Consider the following 23,547-nt stretch of genomic DNA (forward strand, 5'->3'; position numbering starts at 1 on the left):
ATTCTGACCAATGTGTACTATAATTTCTGGCTTCTCAATCTTACCTTTAACAATATGCTTGAAACATTTAGAAACATCCTTAATCTAGAAAAGCAAAACAAAATCCTAAATTTACAGCTGCTGCCACAGAATCTCCAGTCTATGCCCCTGACTGGAGAGTCCCCGATAACAATACGTCTATTAAATTTTATCAAACGCTGGCTAAGTGTCCAATAACATTCCAAGTGTCCAGTAACTGATTATCCCTTCCATTTTCCTTGGAGAGACCATTCCCTTCTACAATTCCAAAAACTGAATATCTATTTGATAGAGGAATAGCCACGTGATACTTTTGAACTACTTTCTTACCTTTCATAACAATCACCCATCTATCTACTGAGTAAAAGGTAAAAACAAGGACTACAGATGCTGGAAACCTGAGTCTGGATTAGACTGGTGCTGGAAAACACAGCAGGTCAGGCAGCATTCCTATTCCTCATGAAGGGCTTCTGCCCGAAATATCGATTTTCCTGCTACTTGGATGCTGCCTGACCTGCTGTGCTTTTCCAGCACCACTCTAATCCAGACATCTATCTGACTGATCCTATTGTGTTGAGGGTGACCTCAACACAAAAAGGGTGACCTTTTCTCAATCTACTAACCATCTCACTCTGTACCTTATATCTGGTCTTAATAACATTAAGCCTAAAAAAAGCATATTTCAATAACACCGTTATCTATAAAATAAACAGCATTTCATTACCTCCAGAAAATACTGTTAAAATGGAAAACATTAAAAATATATGTGCAATGAAAGAAACTGGGCATTTGCCAAGAGGTGTGAGGGAGGAGCGAAAGACTTCTAGGAAGATGAGTACAACCGTTTAAAAGACCTACTTCAGGTGTTGGGGCCTCCATTTGCTGAGAGGTGCGAGGGAGGAGCGAAGGAATTCTGGGAAGGTTTTAAGTGGGTGAGATGGACGTTAGGGTAGTTGCATGTTCCCCCTGCAGAATGTGGCAGGTGAGAGACACTTCACATGTCTCTGCCGACTACATCTGTGGGAAATGCACCCAAGGCCAGCTCCTCGGAAAGCAAGTTAGGGAATTGGAGCTGGAGCAGGATGAACTATGGATCATCTGGGAGGCTGAGGGGGAAATTGAGAGGATGTACAGGGAGGTGCTCACTCCCCAGACACAGGATAAGGACAGCTGGGTTACTGTCAGGGGGAGCAAAGGGAACCAACGATCAGAGCAGGGATCGCCTGTGGCCATTTCCCTCAGCAATAAGTATACCATTTTGGATACTGCTGGTGGAGATGGTCTACCAGGGAAAAGCCATAGTTGTCAGGTCTCTGGCACTGAGCCTGGCACGGTGGCTCAGAAGGGAAGGGGGGGAAAATAAAAAAGCGCTAGAAAGGGAAGTGCTAGTGGTAGGGGACTCAATAGTTAGATGGATTGACAGGAGATTTTGTGGTCAGCAACGGGACTCCTGGAAGGTATGTTGCCTCCCTAGTGCCTGGGATGTCGGCGATCCGGTTTACATGATTCTGTAGGGGGAGGGGGAGCAGTCAGAAATCGTGGTATATATTGACACCAAGGATATAGCCAGGAGAGGGATCGAGGATCTGAAAAGTGATTACAGAGAGTTAGGTTGGAAGCTGAAGAGCAGGATGTGTAGAGTAATGATCTCAGGTTTGCTACTGGTGCCACGAGATAGTCAGATGAGGAACAGTCAGCGAATGCAGCTTAACACGTGGCTGCGAGGCTGATGCAGGAAGAACGGCTTCAGATATCTAGACCATTGGGATACCTTCTGGGGAAGATGGGACCTGTACATGAAGGATGGGTTGCATCTGAACTGAAGGGGCACAAATGTCCTGGGTGGGAGATTTGCTCGTGTGATTTGGGAGGGTTTAAACTAGTTTGGCGGGGGGGGGGTGGGAAGTGTGTCTTTGGGAGGGTTAAACTAGTGTTGCAAGGGGGGGGGTGGGAAGTGTGTCTGCTTTAATGCAAGGAGTGTCCGAAATAAGAGTGACGAACTTAGAGCATGGATCAGTTCTTGGGGCTACAATGTTGTGGCCATAACAGAGATGTAGGTTTCACAAGGACAGGAATGGTTGCGTGATGTTCCATGGTTTAGAACATTTAAAGAGAACAGGGAGGGTGGAAAAAGAGGAGGGGGTGTAGCATTGCTAATCAGAGAGTGCATCACAGCTACAGAAACGAAGATTGTTGAGGAAGGTTTGTCTACTGAGACAGTATGAGTGCCACTTAGGAACAGCAAGGGAACAACCACCTCATTGGGGGTTTTCGACAGACCTCCGAATAGCAGCAGAGAGATTGAAGATCTCATAGGCAGGCAGATTCTGGAAAAATGCAAAAGTAGCAGGGTTGTTGTTATGGGTGATTTCAACTTTCCCAATATCGACTGGAACCTTCTAAGTGCAGATGGTTTGGATGGAGCCGTTTTAGTCAGGTGTGTTCAGGAGGGTTTCCTTACTCAGTATGCAGACAGACCGATGAGGGGAGAGGCCATTTTGGATTTGGTGCTCGGCAACAAGCCAGGACAGGTGTCAGACCTCGCAGTGGGAGAGCACTTTGGTGAAAATGATCACAACTGCCTCACATTTAGCATAGCCTTAGAGAGGGAAAGGAGCTGTTACCAAGGGAAGATATTTAATTGGGGAAAAGGAAATTATGACGCTATCAGACAGGACTTGGGAAGTACAGACTGAGAGCAATTGTTCCACAGAAAGAGCACAGCAGTCATGTGGAGACTATTTAAGGAACAGTTGTTGCGAGTGATGCACAAATTTATTCCTCTGAGACAGGTAAGAAGGGGTAAGATTAAGGAACCTTGGATGACGAGAACAGAGGAACTTCTCATCAAAAGGAAGAAGGCAGCTTACGTAAGCTGAAGGAAGCAAGGATCTAGAACAGCATTAGAGGATTACAGGCTTGCTAGAAAGGAGCTCAGAAATGGACTGAAGAGAACCAGGAGGGGGCACGAAAAAGGCTTGGCAAAAAGGATTAGAGAGAACCAAAAGGCATTTTACTCATGCATCAGGAATAAGAGAATGATCAAGGAGAAGGTAGAAGATCAGGGACAGCAGACAACATGTGCTTGGAGCCTGAGCAGTTAGGGGAAGCCCTAAATAAGTTTTTTGCTTCAGTTTTCACCAAGGAAAGGGAACTTGTTGTAAATGAAAACTTAAAGGAGCTGGGATACAGCCTTGACCAGATCAAGATTGATGAAGTTGATGTGCTAGAAATTTTGGAAACATTAAGATTTATAAGTCCCCAAGGCCTGACCAGATTTATCCTAGGCCGCTCTGGGAAGCAAGAAAGGAGGTTGCTAAGCCCCTGGCAAGGATATTTGCCTCCTCACTCTCCACAGGAGTCATACCCGAGGATTGGAAGGGGGTGAATGTTGTTCCTCTTTTCAGGAAGGGTAATAGGGAAATCCCTGGCAATTAAGACTAGTCAGTCTTACATCTGTGGTCAGCAAAGTTTTGGAAAGAATTCTGATGGACAGGATTTATAACTATTTGGCAAAGCATCGTGTGATTAAAGGCAGTCAGCTTGGCTTTGTGAGGGGCAGGTCATGCCTCACAAATCTTATTGAGTTCTTTGAGGAGGTGTCAAGATATGTTGACGATGGTCGAGCAGTAGATGTGGTGTATATGGACTTCAGCATGTGATAGGGTTCCCCATGGTAGGTTCATTCATAAAGTCAGGAAGTATGGGATACAGGGAGATTTGGCTATCTGGATTCAGAATTGGTTGGTTGACAGAAGGCAGAGAGTGGTTGTAGGTGGAAAGTATTCTGCCTGGTGGTCAGTGTTGAGTGGCGTCCCGCAGGCCTCTGCTCTTTATAGTTATTATAAATGACTTGGATGAGGAGGTGGAGGGGTGGATTAGTAAATTTGCAGATGACACAAAGATTTGAGGTGTCATCGATCGTATAGAGAGCTACTGCAGGCTGCAGCATGACATATACAGAATGCAGAACTGGGCTGAGAAATGGCAGATGGAGTTCAACCTGGATAAATGTGAAGTGATGTATTTTGGAAGTACGAACTTGAATGCTAAATGTAGGATTAAAGACAGGATTCTTGGTAGTGTGGAGGAACAGAAGGACTGGGTGTGCAAGTACATAGATCCCTCAAAGTTGCCACCCAAGTGGATAGGGTTGTTCAGAAAGTATATGATGTTTTGGCTTTCATTAACAGGGGGATCAAGTTTAAGTGCCGTGAGGTTTTGCTGCAGCTCTACAAGATCCTGGTGAGACCACACTTGGAATATTGTGTCCAGTTCTGGTCGCCCTACTAGGAAAGATACAGAGGTTTTGGAGAGGGTGCAAAGAAGGTTTACCAGGATGCTGCCTGGACTGGAGGGCTTGTCTTATGAAGAAAGGTTGAATAAGCTCATACTTTTCTCTCTGGAGAGAAAGAGGAAGAGAGGAGACTTGATTGAGATGTACAAAATAATGAGAGGTGTGGATAGAATCAATAGCCAGAGACTTTTCCCCAGGGCAGGATGGACTGGTACGAGAAGTCATAGTTTGAAGATATTAGAAGGAAGGTATAAAGGAGACGTCAGAGGTAGGTTCTTTACACAGAGAGCTGTGAATACATGGAATGTGTTGCCAGCTGTGATGGTGGAAGCAGAGTCATTAGGAACATTTAAGCGACTGCTGGACATGCACATGGACAGCAGTGAGCTGAGGGGTGTGTGGGTTAAGTTATTATATTTTACATTAGGATTAAATCTCGGCACAGCATCGTGGGCCAAAGGGCCTGTTCTGTGCTTTACTTTTCTATGTTCTATGGTATTGTACTATCGAAGAACTCAACAGACATCTATTACAACTACTTGGATATTATACAGAAATACTACATTTGCAGACAGATCAATGGCTGGTTCTTACATTAATCCATTAAGTTATGCAGAGCAATATGATTCTTGCAATATGTCATGCTTCAAGTGACTTGATGGAAATAAGATGGAGTCAGATCTTTTCATTCTCAAATCATATAGTGTGATGATATAATGAAGGTATTCTGACGCACTGTCTGTGAGACATGACACAGCACTTGCCTCAACAATACCAAAGACACTCACTTTGAGAGGCCAAATATGGATGGAAGTCAGTGCCCCTTGTGATACCTACGAACTCAGTAAATTCAAGTACCTCATGTGCCAAGTAATCAGTGGGCAGCTTTAGCAGCATACTGTCAGCCAGCTTAAAGACAGTGGCTTCTCGAGTCTCTCCTCCTCCTCCAGAAGTTTCTTTCGGCTGAATATTGGTGATCGTGTTGAGAATTTCAGCTGCAGTATTACTCTGGTACCTGAAAAGAAAGAGAAAGAGAAAGACAAGAATATATGCAGATCATGTTTTCAGACATAGGAATCCATTTATCACGTAGCAACTTTGTAGCTTTAGGCTTTTGCGGTTACTGCAGAGGTTGCCACACTACCTTAAATCTCTTGTGGATTGCTTTGATGGTTTAATTGTAAGTCAGTAAGTAAATAAATCATGTAAGAAGTTCACAAGTTTGAAGTAAAATGCAATGCTTTGAATTCTGAAATTCTGAACTCTCAAATAAAAACAGAAAACCAGGAAAAACTGGAAAGAGAAACAGAATTAACATTTTGGGTTCCTGGCTTTTCACAGAATTGAGCTTCACTGATTAGGCTCATATGAAAATGTGGAGAGGATATCAGTGGATAACTTGCATCCATTGAACTGAACATCAGAAAGAAGTCAACAACTTCAGACAGGAAGAAGAGATGGTCACAAAGAACTTAGTTTTGGAACTTTTCTTGATTATTTCCATTACAAGCCATTTCTGTCATGATTCTACACATTTCTATCATGGTTTCTCAATAACTGACCATTAGTCCATTTACGAACAAGTGCAGAAGTTGATGATAATTATTGGAGTTCTGAAGCAAATGCTTGGCTCCTTTGACAGCCTAGATCAGATACTTTTTCTTTATTCTGTAACAGGATGAGGGCGTCGCTGGCTAGGCAGCATTTATTGCCCATCCCTGATTGCCCAGAAGGCAGTTGAGAGTAAACCACATTACTGTGGGTCTGGAGTCACACGTAGGCCAGAGCAGGTAAGGATGACAGACTTCCTTCCCTAAAGGATGTTAGTGACAATTTTCTGACAATTGGCAATGAATTTATAGTAGTTATTAAATTTTTAATTCCAGATCATTATTGAATTCAAATTCCACCACCTGCCAAGGTGGCATTGGAATCCAGGCCCCCTAACATTAACTGGGTCTCTGGATTAACAGTCTAGTGATAATACCACTCGACCATCATCTCCCCACGCTGCAGTGCAGAAACTGAATTTGTTATTCCAAAAGGCTGAATATTCAGGGCTGCAAGACTATTCTGCAGAGATTCTTAGAAATAAAATTGCCAATGCAGCAGTGATTATCACGAGGTCTGCCAGATGCGTCATAGAATATGAGTTCCCTGATTAGGGCTGTTCACCTGGTCCAATCAGGGAGCCCTGGCTGACAGATAAAAATAGGAGTGTCAGACTTTCTGTTCACTCTGACAGCTGGCTCTGAGGGAGCTGGAGCAGTGTCAAGGACTTTCCAAGGGTGACTTGCTGATGGGATACTGATCTCTGCAGAGTTATTTCAGTGGCGACAAGAGTAGGATTACACCCGTTGGAAGATAAAGTGAGGACGATCAAAGGTGCTCCGGCTCCCATGTGTGTACTGGAGCTGAAGTCTTTCCTTGGGCTGGTGAATTATTGTGGAAAGTTCATACATAACTTGTCTTCCATCCTGTTACCTTTGCATGAACTCAAAAAAAAGTATCAGCCTTGGAAATGGTCATTTAGCCAAGCCATTTCCTTCAGAAAAGTGAAGAAGCAGCTACCATCCTCTAAGGTGATGGCACACTATGATCCCAAGAGATAATGTAGTATTGACATGCAATGCCACCCCGCACAGCATCAGGGTAGTATTAGCTTACCGGCGACCCAATGAAAAGAAACACCCAATAGTGTATGCATACAGGACTTTGGTTAATCCATAGCGAAAAGTCATCCAGACAGAGACGGCAGAATTGGAGAAACATTACCTGGTGCAAAAATGACCCAGGAGGAGCTATTAAAAAACCCTGGCCTACATGCTTGGACTCAGAAGGGGAGAGATGTCGTGATTGAAATGAGGGGCATCTCATAGAAAATGAGTTCCCTGATTGAACCAGATTAACAGCCCCAATCAGGGAGCCATGGCTGACAGATAATAAACAGGGGTGTCAGATATTCAGTTCACTCTGTGAGCTGGCTCTGAGGGAACTGGATCAGTGTCTAGATTAGAGAGGTGCTGGAAAAGCACAGCAGTTCAGGCAGCATCCAAGGAGCAGTAAAATCGACGTTTCGGGCAAAAGCCCTTCATCAGGTTTTTTCCCGAAACGTCAATTTTACTGCTCCTTGGATGCTGCCTGAACTGCTGTGCTTTTCCAGCACCTCTCTAATCTAGACTCTGGTTTCCAGCATCTGCAGTCATTGTTTTTACCCGGAACTGGATCAGTGTCAAGGAATCTCCATGTGTAAATAAAGGGGACTTGGTGATAGGATACCAACTTCTGTGGAGTTATTTTATCATGGATCAGTCTCAGTGTGTGGCTGCTGAGGTGGCAGCATTCTGATTAATATGGCAAACTGAGGGAATGGGGCACTCCAACATCAGGAGAAAGTGAGGACTGCAGATTCTGAAGATCAGAGTCAAAAAGTGTGGTGCTGGTAAAGCTCAGCTGGTCAGGCATCATCCAAGGAGCAGGAGAGTCGATGTTTCAAGCATAAGCTTTCACCAGGAATAAGGGAGTGACCAAAGGGAATTGAGAGATAAATGGGTAGGTAGGTGAGGCTGGGAGGAAGGTAGCTAGGAATGCGATAGATAGATGGAAGTGGGGGTGAAGGAGATCGGTCAGAGAGGAGGAAGGAGTGGATAGGTGGGAAGGAAGATGCACAGTTAGGACAGTTCAAGAGGACGGTGTCAAGTTGGAAGGGTGGATCTGGGATAAGGTGGGGGGAGGGAAAATAAGGAAAGTGGTGAAATCTACATTGACCCTATGTTGTTGCAGGGCCCTAAGTGGAAGATGAGGCGTGGCTAGAGTTTGGCGGTGGAAGAGGGTGAGGACTTGCATGTCCTTGGTGAAGTGGGATGGGGAGTTAAAATGTTCGGCCACAGGGTGGTGGGGTTGCCCAGTGCATGTGTCCCAGAGATGTTCTTTGAAATATTCCACAAATTAGCGTCCGGTCTACCCAATGTAGAAGAGACCACATTGAGAACAATGGACACAGTAGATGACGTATGGAAGTACAGGTAAATCTCTGTCAGATGTGGAAGGATCCTTTTGGGCCTTGGACAGAGGTGAGCAGGGAGGTGTGGGTGCAGGCTTTACACCTCTTGCGGTGGCAAGGGAAGAGGCTGGGAGCAGAGGGTGGGTTGGAAGGGGGAGCGGGGGGGAGGGCTGGACCTAACAAGGGCGTCGCTGAGGGAATGTTCTCTCTGGAACACAGATAGGGGTGGGGAGGGCATCGTCGACCACGTGGGAGAGGAAATTGTGGTCTTTGAAGAAGGAGGTCATCTGGGATATGGAATGTTCTGGGAATTGGTCCCCCTTGGGAGCAGATCCGGTAGAGGTGGAGGAATTAGGAATAAGGGATATCATTTTTACAGGAAGCAGGGTGAGAGGAGGTGTAGTCCAGGTAGCTGTGGAAATCAATGGGCTTGAAGTTGATGTTTGTGTTGAATCGGTCGCTGAAGATGGAGATGGACAGGTTCAGGAAGGGAAAGGAGGTGTCTAAGATGGTCCAGGTGAACTTGAGGTTGGTGTGGAAGGTGTTTGTGAATTTGATGAACTGTTCAACCTCCTCGTGGGAGCATGCGGTGATGCCGATACAGTCATCGATATAGTGGAGGAAAAGGTGGGGAATGGTGCCAATGCAATTGCAGAAGGTGGATTGTTCCATGTACCCGCTGAAGAGGCAGGCATAGCTTGGCCTGTGCGGGTGCCAATGGCTACCTCTTAAGTTTGGAAGAAGTGGGAGGATTTGAAGGAGACATTGTTGAGGGTGAGGACCAGTTCAGCCAATTGAATGAATATGTCAATGGATGGGTACTGGGTGGGTTGGTTGGAGAAGAAGCAACGGAGAGCTTGGAGGCCTTCGCCATGATAGATGGATGTGTACAGGGACTAGATGTCCATGGTGAAGATGAGGTGTTTGGGAATGGGGATACAAAAGGTATGGAGGAGGTGGAGAATGAGGATAGAGTCCTGAATGTATGTGGTGAGATCCTGGACCAAGCAGGACAGGATGGTGTCAAGCCATGCAAAGATAAGGGAATTCTGAGGGACAGGATGTACCTGTATTTGGAAAGATAGGGAATTATTAGGAATAGTCAACATGGCTTTGTGCGTGGAAAATCGTGTCTCACAAACTTGACTGAGTTTCTTGAAGAAGTAACAAAGACAATTGATGAGGGCATACTGGTAGATGTGATCTATATGGACTTCAGTAAGGCATTCAACAAGGTTCTCCATGGGAATCTGGTTAGCAAGATTAGATCCCATGGAATACAGGGAGAACTAGCCATTTGGATACAGAACTGGCTCAAAGGTAGAACACAGAGGGTGGTGGTGGAGAGTTGTTTTTCCGTCAGGAGGCCTGTGACCAATGAAGTACCACAGGGATTGGTGCTGGGTCCACTTCTTTTCATCATTTATATAAATGATTTGGATGTGAGCATTAGAGGTATAGTTAGTAAGTTTGCAGATGACACCAAAATTGGAAGGGTAGTAGACAGCGAAGAAGGTTACCACAGATTACAATGGGATCTTGATCAGATGGGCCAATGGGCTGAGAAGTGGCAGAAGGAGCTTACTTTAGATAATTGTGAGGTCTGCATTTTGGGAAAGGAAATCTTAACAGGACTTATATACTTAATGGTAAGGTCCTAGGGAATGTTGCTGAACAGGGAGTGCAGATTCATAGCTCCTTGAAAGTGGAGTCGTAGGTAGATAGGAGAGTGAAGAAGGCGTTTGGTATGCTTTCCTTTATTGGTCAGAGTACTGAGTACAAGAGTTGGGAGATCATGTTGCGGCTGAACAGGACATTGGTTAGGCCACTAACCAATGCAATTCTAGTCTCCTTCCTATTGGAAAGATGTTGTGAAACTTGAAAGGGTTCAGAAAATATTTACAAGGATGTTGCCAGGGTTGGAGGATTGAAGCTTTCGGGAGAGGTTGAATAGGCTAGGGCTGTTTTCTCTGGAGCGTCGGAGGCTGAGGGATGACCTGATAGAGGTTTATAAAATCAAGAGGGGCATGGATACGATAAATGGATAAAGTCTTTTCCCTGGGGTGGGTGAGTCCAGAACTACAGGGCATAGAGTGAGAGGGGAAAGATATAAAAGAGACCTAAGGGGCAACTTTTTCACGCAGAGGGTGGTATGTGTATGAAATGAACTGCCAGAGGAAGTGGTGGAGGCTGGTAAAATGGCAGCATTTAAAAGGCATCTGGATGGGTATATGAATAGGAAGACTTTGGAGGGATATGGGCAGAGTGCTGGCAAATGGGACTAGATCGGGTTGGGATATCAGGTTGGCATGGATAGGTTGGACCAAAGGGTCTGCTTCTGTGCTGAACATCTCTATGACTTTATGACTCTAAGTTCAATGGGGCAGAGCAGGCTGATTCCTGATGAAGAGCTTATGCTCGAAACATCGGTTCTCCTCAGATGCTGCCTGACCAGCACCACATTCTTCGCACTCCAACATCAGCCTGTCAATTGTCTGTCAGGCTTCAATCCCAGGAGCAGTTCATCAAGTGTCGTGACAAGTTTCCACCTTACATCTCTGTTATTCAGCAAGGGGTGTAGTCCAATTATTACTGAGGAATACAGCACAAAAATGGGTGATTTTTACTGTGCCCTCAGGTAATGGGCAAGAGTTAATTCCGATCCTACTTACGTGATGTCAGCATTTGGGTGCAGGCCAAACACCTGAGGGGTGTCAACGGCAGGTAATGTCTGAATATACTCTAAGTAGGATTCCACACTGGCACAGATTGGGATGATGTAATCAGTATAAAAACTGAACTTGGAATCAAACATTTTCTCACTGAACCACACCTACAGAGAAAGTAGACAAAAATAAAATCACATTATATGGTTTCACACATAACATTATATTATTTTAGACTAAGTTACTAGTGATTGTATTGAGAGTATTTCAATTCATGTTGCAAAAAAATCATTAAAGCTATTTGAAAAAGGTTTCATTTAACATAGATGAGAAGGATTCAGAGATACAAGAAAAACAAAACGGAATAATTCAACAGATTTTAAAGAATTTGCCAAGGACAGTAATTTTACTATCTCCAAATGTTTTTTTTAAAAGAAGGAGCAAAGATTATGAAAGAAATCTGTATTTACAATCTAAGTAAGATAATATTCTACTATTTGGTTTGAGTTGCATTATCTGTCCACCTTCAGTAATTCATTTTCCTGCACTATTTCCTAGGTAAAGTGACAGCATGTGACAAATGTACTGTGTTGATGGGGAAACACGTCTACTTCTCAAATTCAGTTACATGCTCCTTCCACCCCACCAAACAAATAAATTAACCAGCTCAGATATGTTATACCAAACCTCTGAAGTAGGTGAGACTTGACTATAACCTTCTGGTTCACAGCTGCAAACATAATCATTGCACTAGAGCCATGGAGTCATCGAGTCACACAGCACAGAAACAGACCCTTCAGTCCAACTCGTCCACGCTGACTATGTTCCCAAGCTAAACTGATCCCATCTGCCTGTATTTGGCCCATATCTTATCAAAACATTCCTATTCATATACTTATCTAAATGTCTTTTAAATGTTGTAACTGTACCTGCATCCATCACTTCCTCTGGCAATTCATTCCACACATTAACCGCGCTCTGTGTAAAAAGGTTGGCCCTCATGTCAGTTTTAAATCTCTCTCATTTCCTTTTAAAAATATGGCTCCTCCTTTTGAACACTGTTATCCTCAGGAAAAGACCTTTACTACTCATCTTATCTATGCCCCTCATGATTTCATAAACTTCTATATGGTCACCCTTCAACCTCCCATGGTCCAATGAAAAAAGTCTCAACCTATCCAGCCTCTCCTTATAACTCAAACTTTCCATTTCCAGCAATATCCTGGTAAATCTTTTCTAAACTCTCTTTGGTTTAATAGTATTGTTCAATCAACAGGGCAGAACTGGACACAGTACTCCAGTCAAACTTTCCATTTCCAGCAATACCTGGTAAATCTTTTCTAAACTCTCTTTGGTTTAATAGTATTGTTCAATCAACAGGGCAGAACTGGACACAGTACTCCAGAAGAGGGCTTGCCAACATCCTGTACAACATGACATCTCAACTCCTATACTCAAAGGTCAAGATAATAAAGGCAAGTCTGCTAAACGTCTTCTTAATCATCCTATCAACCAATTATTCAAATTTCAAAGAATTACATACCTGAACCCCAAGATCTCTCTGTTTTACAACACTACCCAGGGCTCCACCATTAATTGTATTAGTCTTACTCTTGTTTGTTTTTATCAAAATGCAATATCTTGTATTTATCCAAATTAAACTCCAATTTTCACTCCTCAGCCCAAATGATTAACATCTCTTTGTAATCTTAGATAATCTTCCTCACTGTCCACTATACCACCAATGTTCGTGTTAACTGAAAATGAACCATGTCTCCTATATTCTCATTCAAATCATTTATGTAAATAACAAACAAAAGTAGATCAGTACCGATCCCTGTGGAACACCGCTGGTCACAGACCTCCAGTCTGAATAATAACCCTCTAACACCATCCCCTGTCTCCCATCGTAAAGCCAATTCTGTGTCCAATTGGCAAGCTCACCCTGAATCGCATGTGATCTGACTTTTGTGACGATGCTGCTCCTTTAACAAGGTTATTCTGTCCTTGATTTTTTTGAGAGAGAGGTTATAAGGCAGAGGTTCCACTATGTCTGTAGGAATCTATTTGAAAAACCTCTAAAGGTTTTTATAAAACACTTGCACAGTGAAAGGAGAGTGGCCAGTTCTCCCAGTTCACGGATTGTTCGTGTCTGGTTTGGTTTGGTTTTAGTTTTAGCTGAGGACCCAAAGAAATAGGTTCATGCTGATCCTCTCTCTCTGACATCTCTCTCCTGTAAGAACCTGTGTTTGAATTTACCTTTTTCCCAAGGGGTGAGTTATGGAATATTGCAGGAAATCAGAAATTTGTTGAGTTATGTTTTCCTGTCGGTTGCATTTTTAAATAGTTAAATTATTCTAAATTTGGTTCTTATTTTGTTTGTATGTAAGTAATTTCTGTTTGACCAGCTGCATCAGACCTGGAATATTCATCTTAAATCTGCTTAAAACAACTAGAAAAGTTAGGTTCTGGGCTACATTATTCTAAATTTGGTTCTTATTTTGTTTGTATGTAAGTAATTTCTGTTTACTTTAAAACTGAATGGTTTGACCAGCTGCATCAGACCTGGAATATTCATCTTAAATCTGCTTAAAACAACTAGAAAAGTTAGGTTCTGGGCTACCTCCTTAAAGTATTTTGAGGACGTCTTGCCTGGTCCATAACACTTTACTAATTAGTCTAACATATGGAACCTTCTCAAAGGCTTTTAAAGTCCAAGTAAACAATGCCTATCACTCTGCCTCTTCAAACAGGTTTGTGAGACATGTTAATCCAGCACAAATAACAAAAATAATGAAAGTTATAACATTAATCAAATTAGGAGGGTCTTCTCCCACCTGCCCTGGAGGTGTGACACAATGTCCAATGATGTTAAATTCTCTATTCAGATAGCTTTCTAAATTTTACCAATACTGGCCCCACACAGTAGGGAATCTAATCTCATCTAAGAAAAACAGGGTTGGTTTTTAACTCAGCTGCTCTCATCCTTTTTCATTGCAAAAGAATTTTAAGCACAAACCAAGTTTCGCAAATATTAAACTTTTGCACTTGTTTAAAAGCAATTAAGCTTTAAGTTGGTCACTAGCCCCTCATCCCAGGTCAAACGAACCACTATTGGGAATCTTGGAGATCTTTATTTGCTTGCAAGCTTTTGGGGAATACTAAAAATCAAGTTGAGTCTTTTACAGATGTGCAAGGGCATGGAGGTATGTTTTAAATACTTCAAGAAAATGCTGAGTGTTGTACTCCAAAATAACAGACAAATTGCTTATTTTAAAGCATGAGCTTGAAATTCAAAATGAGTTTATTTCCAGACAGTGACTGACATTGTCATTAAAAGCAAAACCATTTTTGTGTTGAACTATTTTCAGCTATGCAAGCAAATTCTATCAAATTAAATGATTTGAGATTTTTCAAAGAAATATTTAATGAATAAATTTTAAAAGCTTTTCCAGTTGTCTAAGGCACAGCTTAAGTTCAGCATTATACAAATGAGATTGTGTAGGAAGGTGAGAAAATAAGTCACTCCTTAAAGGATTGACAACTTAGAGAAAAAATTGCTCAATATTTTCAATTGCATCCAAAGTAGAAACTTTATCATACAATCATACATGCTCCAAAAACATCCACTTACACTTTGTAAGAGTGGGGTTACCTTGCAAAAACAGTTGAGGAGACGTTTATCATAGTCGTCTGTGACACGTCCTCCATACTGAACCTCTCCAAGCATGTAACGTACAGTATTCCATGACACACCCTGAGTGAATCCAAATGTGACACAGAAAAATCTCACAAATGTTTATAACATCTCACAACAAAATATAATGCATTTTGTTTAAATAATGGAGGTATGAGTTTGAAGTAGATTTGTTCGAATCACATTTTATTTGGAAAACTAGGATATTTGACAAGGGATTGGGTGAAACAGAAATAAGGAGGAAGTGAGGACTCCAGATGCTGGAGATCAGAGTCAAAAAGTGTGGTGCTGGAAAAGCAGAGCCAGTCAGGCAGCATCTGAGAAGAGTCGACATTTCGACCATAAGCTCTTCATTCATTCCTGCTTCTCGGATGCTGTCTGATTGGCTGTGCTTTTCCAGCACCACACTTTTTGAAAAATAAATAAGCCAGCTTAATACTAGGAAGGAAAGAATATTGTCATTGAAATGGATCCAAATGGAAATGAGAAAGTTTGAATTTGAGGGAAAAGGGATAGAATGAGCATTTAGAGGCTTGAACTAGATTCAGAAAACCAAAAATGATAAAGAGAGCAAATTTCAAAAAGGAAATCCTGAGCCATAATCTGAATATTTAAATGTATATGATTTCTACAAATGTTGAGAAGAATGATGTAGAGGCTTCTTCATCATTTGAGAAGGTAGTGAACAAACTGAATGACTGAAAGAAAACTGGCCATTGCCCATGCAAAGCAGGTTGATAGGTAGAGCTGATGAGATTCATGTATCAATGTCAGAGGTTTACAAAGTTTATGACTAGTATAACAGCATCTCTGAACCAAGTCATAGGAGCTGGAGTTCATCTGTTGTGATGGTGCCAAAACCAGACAGATAACATCAACATGGTATCAATGGAGGATTCAGATCTAATTGGAGGACTGAATTGACAGCATTGATTTGTCACAACAATTGACTTGTTAAAGATCATTGGCAAGTTCCATTGACTGTTGCAGCCAAATAACTATCAGCTATTGTCACACCAAATGGACTTTAGCAATGTAATATTGTACCACTTAGAGGAAAAATGCCTCAGCAACACTTCAACAATTAACCAAGTCATCAATGACCATAAGATATCGGAGTTGGATTAGGCCATTCAGTCCATGGAGTTTGCTCCATCATTTGATCATTGGTGATATGTTTCTCAAACCCACTCTCTTGTCTTGTCCCCTTAACCTTTAATCCCTTTACTAATTCAGAACTTATCAATCGCTTTTTCTTAAATAGACTCATTGACTTAGCTTCCACAGCTTTTCCCCTGTGATTCACCACCCTCTGGCTGAGGAAATTCCTCCTTAAATCAGTTCTGAAGGGTCATTTCTTCACTCTGATGCTGGGACTTTAGTGCTAATTTCTCCTACCACTGGTAACATCTTTTCCATGTCCACTCTATCAGTGGTCTGTAAGTTACAATCAGATCCCTCCTCATCCTTCTAAATTCCACTAAGTACAGACATAGAGTCCTCAATCTCTTCATTGCTGTTATCATTCTTGTAAACCTCCCCTGGACCCCTCCAATACCAGGAACATTCTTCCTTAAATCTGGTGCCCAAAATTGCTCAAAATATTCCAAACGTAGTCTGGCCAGAGCCTTATAGAGCTGAAAATGTGTTGCTGGAAAAGCGCAGCAGGTCAGGCAGCATCCAAGGAACAGGAGAATCGACGTTTCGGGCATAAGCCCTTCTTCAGGAAACCTTCCTGAAGAAGGGCTTATGCCCGAAATGTCGATTCTCCTGTTCCTTGGATGCTGCCTGACCTGCTGCGCTTTTCCAGCAACACATTTTCAGCTCTGATCTCCAGCATCTGCAGTCCTCACTTTCTCCTCAGAGCCTTATAGAGCCTCAGCATACATCTCTGCTCTTGTAATCTCACTCTCTTAAAATGAATGCGAACATTGCCTTCCTAACTGCCCATTGAACGTGCATGTTATTCTTAAGAGAATGTTGAACTTGGAAGCCCAATTCTCTTTGTGCTTCAGATTTCTGAAGCCTTTACCCTTAGAAAATCATCTAAGCTTCTATTCTTCCTACCAAAGTGCATAATCTCACACTTTAGCACATTGTATTCTATTTGCCACTTCTTTGCCAACTAGCTTAGCATATCCAAGTCCTTCTGCAGCCTTCCCACTTCCTCAACACTACCTTCCTCCCCCCACTATCATGTGTCATGTGAAAATCTAGCAACAATGCTCTCAGTTCCTTAATCCAGATCATTAAAGTATAATGTGAATAGTTGTGGTCTCAACACTGACCCCTGGGAAAATCCACTAGTGACTGACTGCCATCCTGAAAAAGATGCATTGATCCCTATGCTCTGCCTTTGACCAAACAGCCAATCCTCTCTCCATGCCAGTGTGTTGCCCATAACACCATGGGCTCCTATCTTATTTAGCATCCTCCTGTGCAACATCTTGGCAAAGGCCTTCAGGAAAACCAAATAGATCACATCTGCTGGCTCTCCTACTAATTACCTCTTCAAAGAATTTTAACAGATTTATCAGGCGTGACCTCTCTTTGATGAAGCCATGCTGACTCAGCCCTATTTTACCATGCACTTCCAAGTACTCTGTGATCTCATCCTTAATAATGGACTTTGACCTGGTTGTTCTCACACAAACCTGGGAAGAACATGTACATTACATGAACACATTACTTGATCAGTTATACAGAGCTAATTTTGATCATACTCCTGGCTAAAAGTTGCTAAGTATTTGAAGATTAGAGTCAACAAGCCAGAGGGCTGAGTCGTGTCAAAAGAAAATAATGAAACACTGGCACAGATTCAGTTGAAAAAGAAGAAATTCTAAAGAGATAAAGGAAATCACATTTCAGAGAGAGGAAAAGGAAAAAGAAATACCATTGCAAACAGAAAGAGGAAAAGGAAAAAAAGAGATTAAAAGGTGAGAGAGTGAAAAAGGGTTTTCACAATTTAAAAAAAGAAATTGTAACTAAAAAGAAAGATGTCTGTAGCTCTGAGATAAGTACTTATTAAGAAAGATCTGACTCCAGCCCAAGAACCAATGAGAAACCATTTAAATGTGCACAACAGGGGAGGCAATGGCCTTATGGTATTATTGCTAAATAAAAACTGAAAGAACAATGGATGCTGTAAATCAGAGACAAAAACAGAAATTGCTGGAAAAGCTCAGCAGGTCTGGCAGCATCTGTGGAGAGAAATCAGAGTTAACATTTCCAGTCGAGTGACCCTTCCTCAGAATAGACCCTTCCCTTCACAGATGCTTCTCTAGTATTATTGCTCAACTATTAATCCAGAGACCCAGGTAATGTTCCAGAATCCAGGTCAGTATCCTGTGGCACATGCTGGAATTTGAATGCACTAAAGTCTGAAATTAAGAGTCTAATGACCATGAAATCATTATCAATTGTCAGGAAAAAAATCCATCTGCCACTATATTAAATTATGGTCTTAGATGTGACTCCAGACCCAGAGCAATGTAATTGACTCTTAACTGCTATCTGGGCAATTAGAGATGGACAACAAATGCTGGTCCAGCTAGCATCCCCACATCACATGAATGATTGCTTGTCAAAAACCTCTAAGTGTTTGTTGAAAAGAAAGTAGATGATTTGTTTAATTGCTTTGCCCTTTGCTGAGATATCTGTATCATTCATTGTCACAGGTGAGATGCCAGAAGACTGGAGGTTGGTTAATGTGGTGCCACAATTTAAGAAAGGTGGTAAGGACAAGCCAGGGAGCTATTGTCTGGTGAGCCTGACATCAGTGGTGGGCACGTTGTTGGAGGGAATCCTGAGGGATAGGATTGATTTACATGGATTTGGAAAGACAAGGTCTGATTAGGGATCGGCAGCATGACTTTGTGCATGGGACATCATGTCTCACGAACTTGATTGAGTTTTTGAAGAAGTAACAAAGAGAATTGGTGAGGGCAGAGCAGTAGACGTGATCTATATGGACTTCAGTAAGGCGTTTGACTAGGTTCCTCGTGGGAGACTGGTTTGCAAGGTTAGATCTCATGGAATACTGGGAGAACTAGCCATTTGGATACAGAACTGGCTCGAAGGTAGAAGACAGAGGGTGATGTTGAAGGGTTGCTTTTCAGACTGGAGGCCTGTGACTAATGGAGTGCCACAAGAATTGGTGCTGGGCCCACTGTTTTTCGTCATTTACATAAATGGTTTGGATGTTAACAAAGCAGGTATTGTTAGTAAGTTTGTAGATGACACCAAAATTGGAGGTGTAGTGGACAGCAAAAAAATTCCCTAAAGCTTCTATAAGTATATCAGGACTAAACTAATGACTAGAGAAAGATTAGGGCCAATCAAGGACAGTAGTGGCATGTTTTGCATGGAGTCTGAGCAGTTAGGAGAAGCATTAAGTGAATATTTTTCATCAGTATTCACACTGGAAAAACACAATGTTGTCAAGGAGAATACTGAGATCCAGGCTACTAGACTAGATGGAATTGAGGTTCACAAGGAGGAGATATTAGCAATTCTGGAACATGTGAGACTAAATAAGTTTCCTGGGCCGGATGAGAGGGTGCGTATGTGAGTGTGAGTGTGGAGTGTCTGTGTGTGAGCATATGAGAGAGGGTCTGTGTGCATGTGCGTGTGTGTGTGTGTGTGAGAGTGTGTGTGCATGTGTGTGCATAGTGGTGGGGTCACCTTTAGTGTAACATGAACAAACTACAGGTGACCCCATTGCACTATACACACACACACAAAAGTTTTGGGATTTACATATGAAGGAACCAAAACTAATATGGTCATTCTAAAAGTTGATAGACTTAAGCTAAATTTGTTTAATATTACATTCCATGACACTGCAATCCTATTGCTGTAGTCTGTGTCTTACGATTCTGCTTCACAGCCAGCTGATGAAAAAGCAGCACTTCGAAAGCTAGTGCTTCCAAATAAACCTGTTGGACTATAACCTGATGTTGTGTGATTTTTAACTTTGTCTACCCCAGTCCAATAGCGGCACCTCCAAATCATGGTAAGATTTTTGGTAGTGTAGATGAGCATAGAGATCACCGTGTCCATGTACATAGATCCCTGAAAGTTGCCAGCCAGGTTTATAGGGTTGTTAAGAAGGCACTTGGGGTATTGCATACACTTCTGGTCACCACATTATAGGAAGAATGTGGAAGCTTTGGAGAGGGTTCAGAGGAGGTTTAATAGAATGTTATGTGGTATGGAGGGAAGGTCTTATGAGGAAAGACTGAGGGACTTGAGGCTATTTTCATTCGAGAGGTTGAGAGGTGACTTAATTGAGACATATAAGATAACCAGAAGGTTAGACAGGGTGGACAGTGAGAACCTTTTTCTTTGGATAGTGATGATTAACATGGGGGGACATTGTTTTAGATTGAGGGGTGATAGATATAGGACAGATGTCAGAGATAGTTTCTTTATTCAGAGAGTAGTAAGAGCGTGGAACGCCCTGCCTGCAACAGTAGTAGACTCATCAACTTTAAGAGCATTTACTTGGTCATTGGATAGGCATATGGACGAGAATGGAATAGTGTGGGTTAGATGGGCTTCAGATTGGTTCCACAGGTCGGCGCAAAATCAAGGGCCGAAGAGGCTGTACTGCTCTGTAATATTCTATGTTCTAAGATTATCTCAGAGTATAACCAGATCTTGATCAGATGGATCAATGGGCTGAGGAGTGGCAGTTGGAGGTTAATTTAGATAAATGCGAGGTGCTGCATTTTGGAAAAGCAAATCAGACTTATGCACTTAATCATAAGGTCCTTGGGAGTGTTGCTGAACAAAGAGATCTTGGAGTGCAGGTTTATAGCTTCTTGAAAGTAGAGTCGCAGGTAGATAGGATAGTGAGGAAGGCGCTTGGTCTGTTTTCCTTTATTGGTCAGAGCATTGAATATAGGAATTGGGGGTCATATTGCGGCTGTACATGGCATCAGTTAGTCCACTTTTGGAATATTGTGTGCAATTCTGGTCTCCTTCCTATTGAAAGGATGTTGTGAAACTTGAAACGGATCAGAAAAGATTTACAAGGATGTTGTCAGGGTTGGAGGATTTGAACTACAGGGAGAGGCTGAATAGGCTGGGACTGTTTTCCCTTGAGCGGCTGAGGCTGAGGTTTATAAAATCACTAGGGACATGGATAGGATAAATAGACAAGGTATTTTCCCTGGGATGGGGGAGTCCAGAACTAGACTCAGGGTGAGAGGGGAAAGATATAAAAGGGACCTAAGGGGTAACTTTTTCATACAGAGGGTGGTGTGTATATGGAATGAGCTGCCAGAGGAAGAGGTGGAGGCTGGTACAATTACAGCATTTAAAAGGCATCTGGTTGGGTGTATGAATAGGAAGGGTTTAAAGGGTTTATGGGCTAAGTGCTGGCAAATGAGATTAGGTTAGATTCCCTAATGGGTGGAAACGGGCCCTTCAGCCCAACAAGTCCACACTGACCCTCCGAAGAGTAACCCACTCAGATCCATTTCCCTCTAACTAGTGCACCTAACACTATGGGCAATTTAGAATGGCCAATTCACCTGACCTGCACATTTTTGGACTGCAGGACGAAACTGGAGGGAACCCACACAGACACAGGGAGAATGTGCAAACTCCACACAGACAGTCACCCAAGGCTGGAATCAAACCTGAGTCCCTGGTGCTGTGAGGCAGCTGTGCTAGCAACTGAGCCACCGTGCTGCCCCAGATTACTTTAGTATATCTAGTTGGCTTGGACAAGTTGGACCGAAAGGTTTGTTCCTGTGCTGTACATCTCTATGACTCTCTGAGAAAAGGTGGTCAAGAGAAAACTGCCCCTGAAGATCAGGTTGATGTGTGGAGCTCATGCAATTTACACATACTACCTGAGGAAGTTTCCGTAGATTGTGAGATGGCAAAAAAAAAGGCTATTCTCAGTGAGTATGAATTTGTCCCTGAGCTTACAGGTAGAAATTTTGGAACCCCTGAAATAGCCTGGACAGATTTATATGGAAATTGACAGAGTGGGACAAATACTTTTCTGTCGAGGAATGTGAAAATGCATTTCCTCCAATGGTAAGAACCCACATAGTAAGAAAGTAGAAGGTTTCAAAAGCCAAATGTGCATCTAAGATTGCTGATGATTATAAGCTTGTCCACAAATGCAAATCCTTTTCTCATTGCCCGCACAAATCTAAAGAATATAAGATGGAAGGATAAGAGAAGACAAGTAGCCAGGGACTGGAAAGGAGAGCTGGAAATACCCTGGTATCTCAACTTCAAGTCAGAGGAAGGTGCTGATAACAGAAATTATTTCCAAAAGGCTTAGTGTTTCCATCGCCCAAGGTAGGAGATATTTATACAGATTGGTCAACGTTACTGGGTAAACACATGGGACTTTCAAGGATACACAAGGTCAATGTAGAGAATGGGGCTTTGATTGAAAATACAAAAATTCTAGTTGTAGCTCTGACTACATCTATTAGACCAAGTACAAATATTGTTATGAATGCAGAGGAGATGAATAAGATACTTGAGAGATACAAACTTTCTCCTCAAAAGGAAAGGTAACATCTTATCCACCAAATGAAGTTGCTAAACCTACAGTGACATTTAGAATATATGAGCCATCTAAACTTGTTTGTTGGGGAAAGAGAGCTGAGAATACATTGAATGCCAAAGTTTTGTAAAGGTTCTCGAGGCAAGTATATATCGATGATGTCTCTGTGTCAGGTATATCTGGAATATCACATAGTTTCTGGAACTTTAACTGTCAGGGTGATGCATTGTTTCAGTTAGAAGGCAGTGACATACTTGGGGGAAGCGATTTGGTCTGTGAAGATAACATATATGTAATGTGTACATATGTAATGTGTAAAGTGCAATAATCTGAGGAATACTATTGCCGGAGTTAAAATTGGCACCACAGATCAAATATTTGGCTATCTAGAAGTTCCAATGGAAGTGCTCAGTAAGTCTTCTCTGAGGCTAGGCAAGTCAATCCAACTGATTCAAACTGAAGCTGAAGCAGTAGGAATTCCAGTATGCTTACTGTTATGAAAAATGAGATTCTGGGTGAAGAAGTGGTGATTCCCTCACAGAGCTGTGGACAGCGAGTGGATTATAGTTCACCAGGTAAAGGTGTCATACAAATACCATCAGAATCCTCTCATTATGGAGGCCAATGTACCATTTAGGTCTTCTTGCCCACCTACTGCAACTGTATGCTTACCTTCAGTGACGCTTATCAGATCATCTGGGTCCTTTTGGACTTTTCCCTTTTCCCAAACTATTTCCCATTCAAAGTACCATATGTGGCACTGTATCAAATGCCTCTGAAAATCCAACTAACAGACTTTCCCTTATCTCCAAAAACTCCAAACAATGGGTAAACATGATTTCCCTTTACAAAACCATGCTGATTCTTCCCAATTCTATGATTCTATGAATTACCTCAGGTATTGGTAAGTGGAAATTTATAATCTCTTTAATGATTTATTGTAACATCTTCCCCATGACAAATGTCAAGCTAACTCATATATAGTTTCCTGTTTCTTGCCACCACTTTTTATTTGCAGCTTTTCAATCCAATGGAATCTTTCCTGAATTGAGGGAATTTTCAACATTAACACCAAGCATCACATCAGACACCTCTGTTAAGATCTTGGGATAAAGTCCATTTGAACCCAGACACTTGTTAGCCCACAACTCCACCAGTTTGCTTAGTGCTGCTTCTCTGGTGAATAGCATTCACTCCATTCCTCACATTCCTGCACCTTCTGATTGGGAGACAATGGTATATTGGCAAGGTCACAGGTCTATTCATCTAGAACCCCAGACTAATGCTCTGGAAACAGGAATCTCCACTGTGCCAACTGGTGAAATTTTA

At 42.2% G+C, this 23,547-nt stretch overlaps 1 protein-coding gene across 1 annotated transcript in view; it reads right to left on the minus strand.

The window, feature by feature from the left end:
* Positions 1–23,547, minus strand: part of LOC122540182 (dynein axonemal heavy chain 8-like) — a 1,320,893-nt gene that overhangs the window by 60,700 nt on the left and 1,236,646 nt on the right. The window contains exons 87-89 of the mRNA XM_043675532.1: positions 14,640–14,741; positions 10,991–11,151; positions 5,174–5,330 (exon numbers count right to left, since the gene is read on the minus strand). Of these exons, the coding sequence (XP_043531467.1) occupies positions 5,174–5,330; positions 10,991–11,151; positions 14,640–14,741 (420 nt within the window). The remainder of the gene's footprint in view (positions 1–5,173; positions 5,331–10,990; positions 11,152–14,639; positions 14,742–23,547) is intronic.

The sequence above is a fragment of the Chiloscyllium plagiosum genome, chromosome 3 (genome assembly GCF_004010195.1).
Source record: "Chiloscyllium plagiosum isolate BGI_BamShark_2017 chromosome 3, ASM401019v2, whole genome shotgun sequence".
Classification (NCBI taxonomy): Eukaryota; Metazoa; Chordata; class Chondrichthyes; order Orectolobiformes; family Hemiscylliidae; genus Chiloscyllium; species Chiloscyllium plagiosum.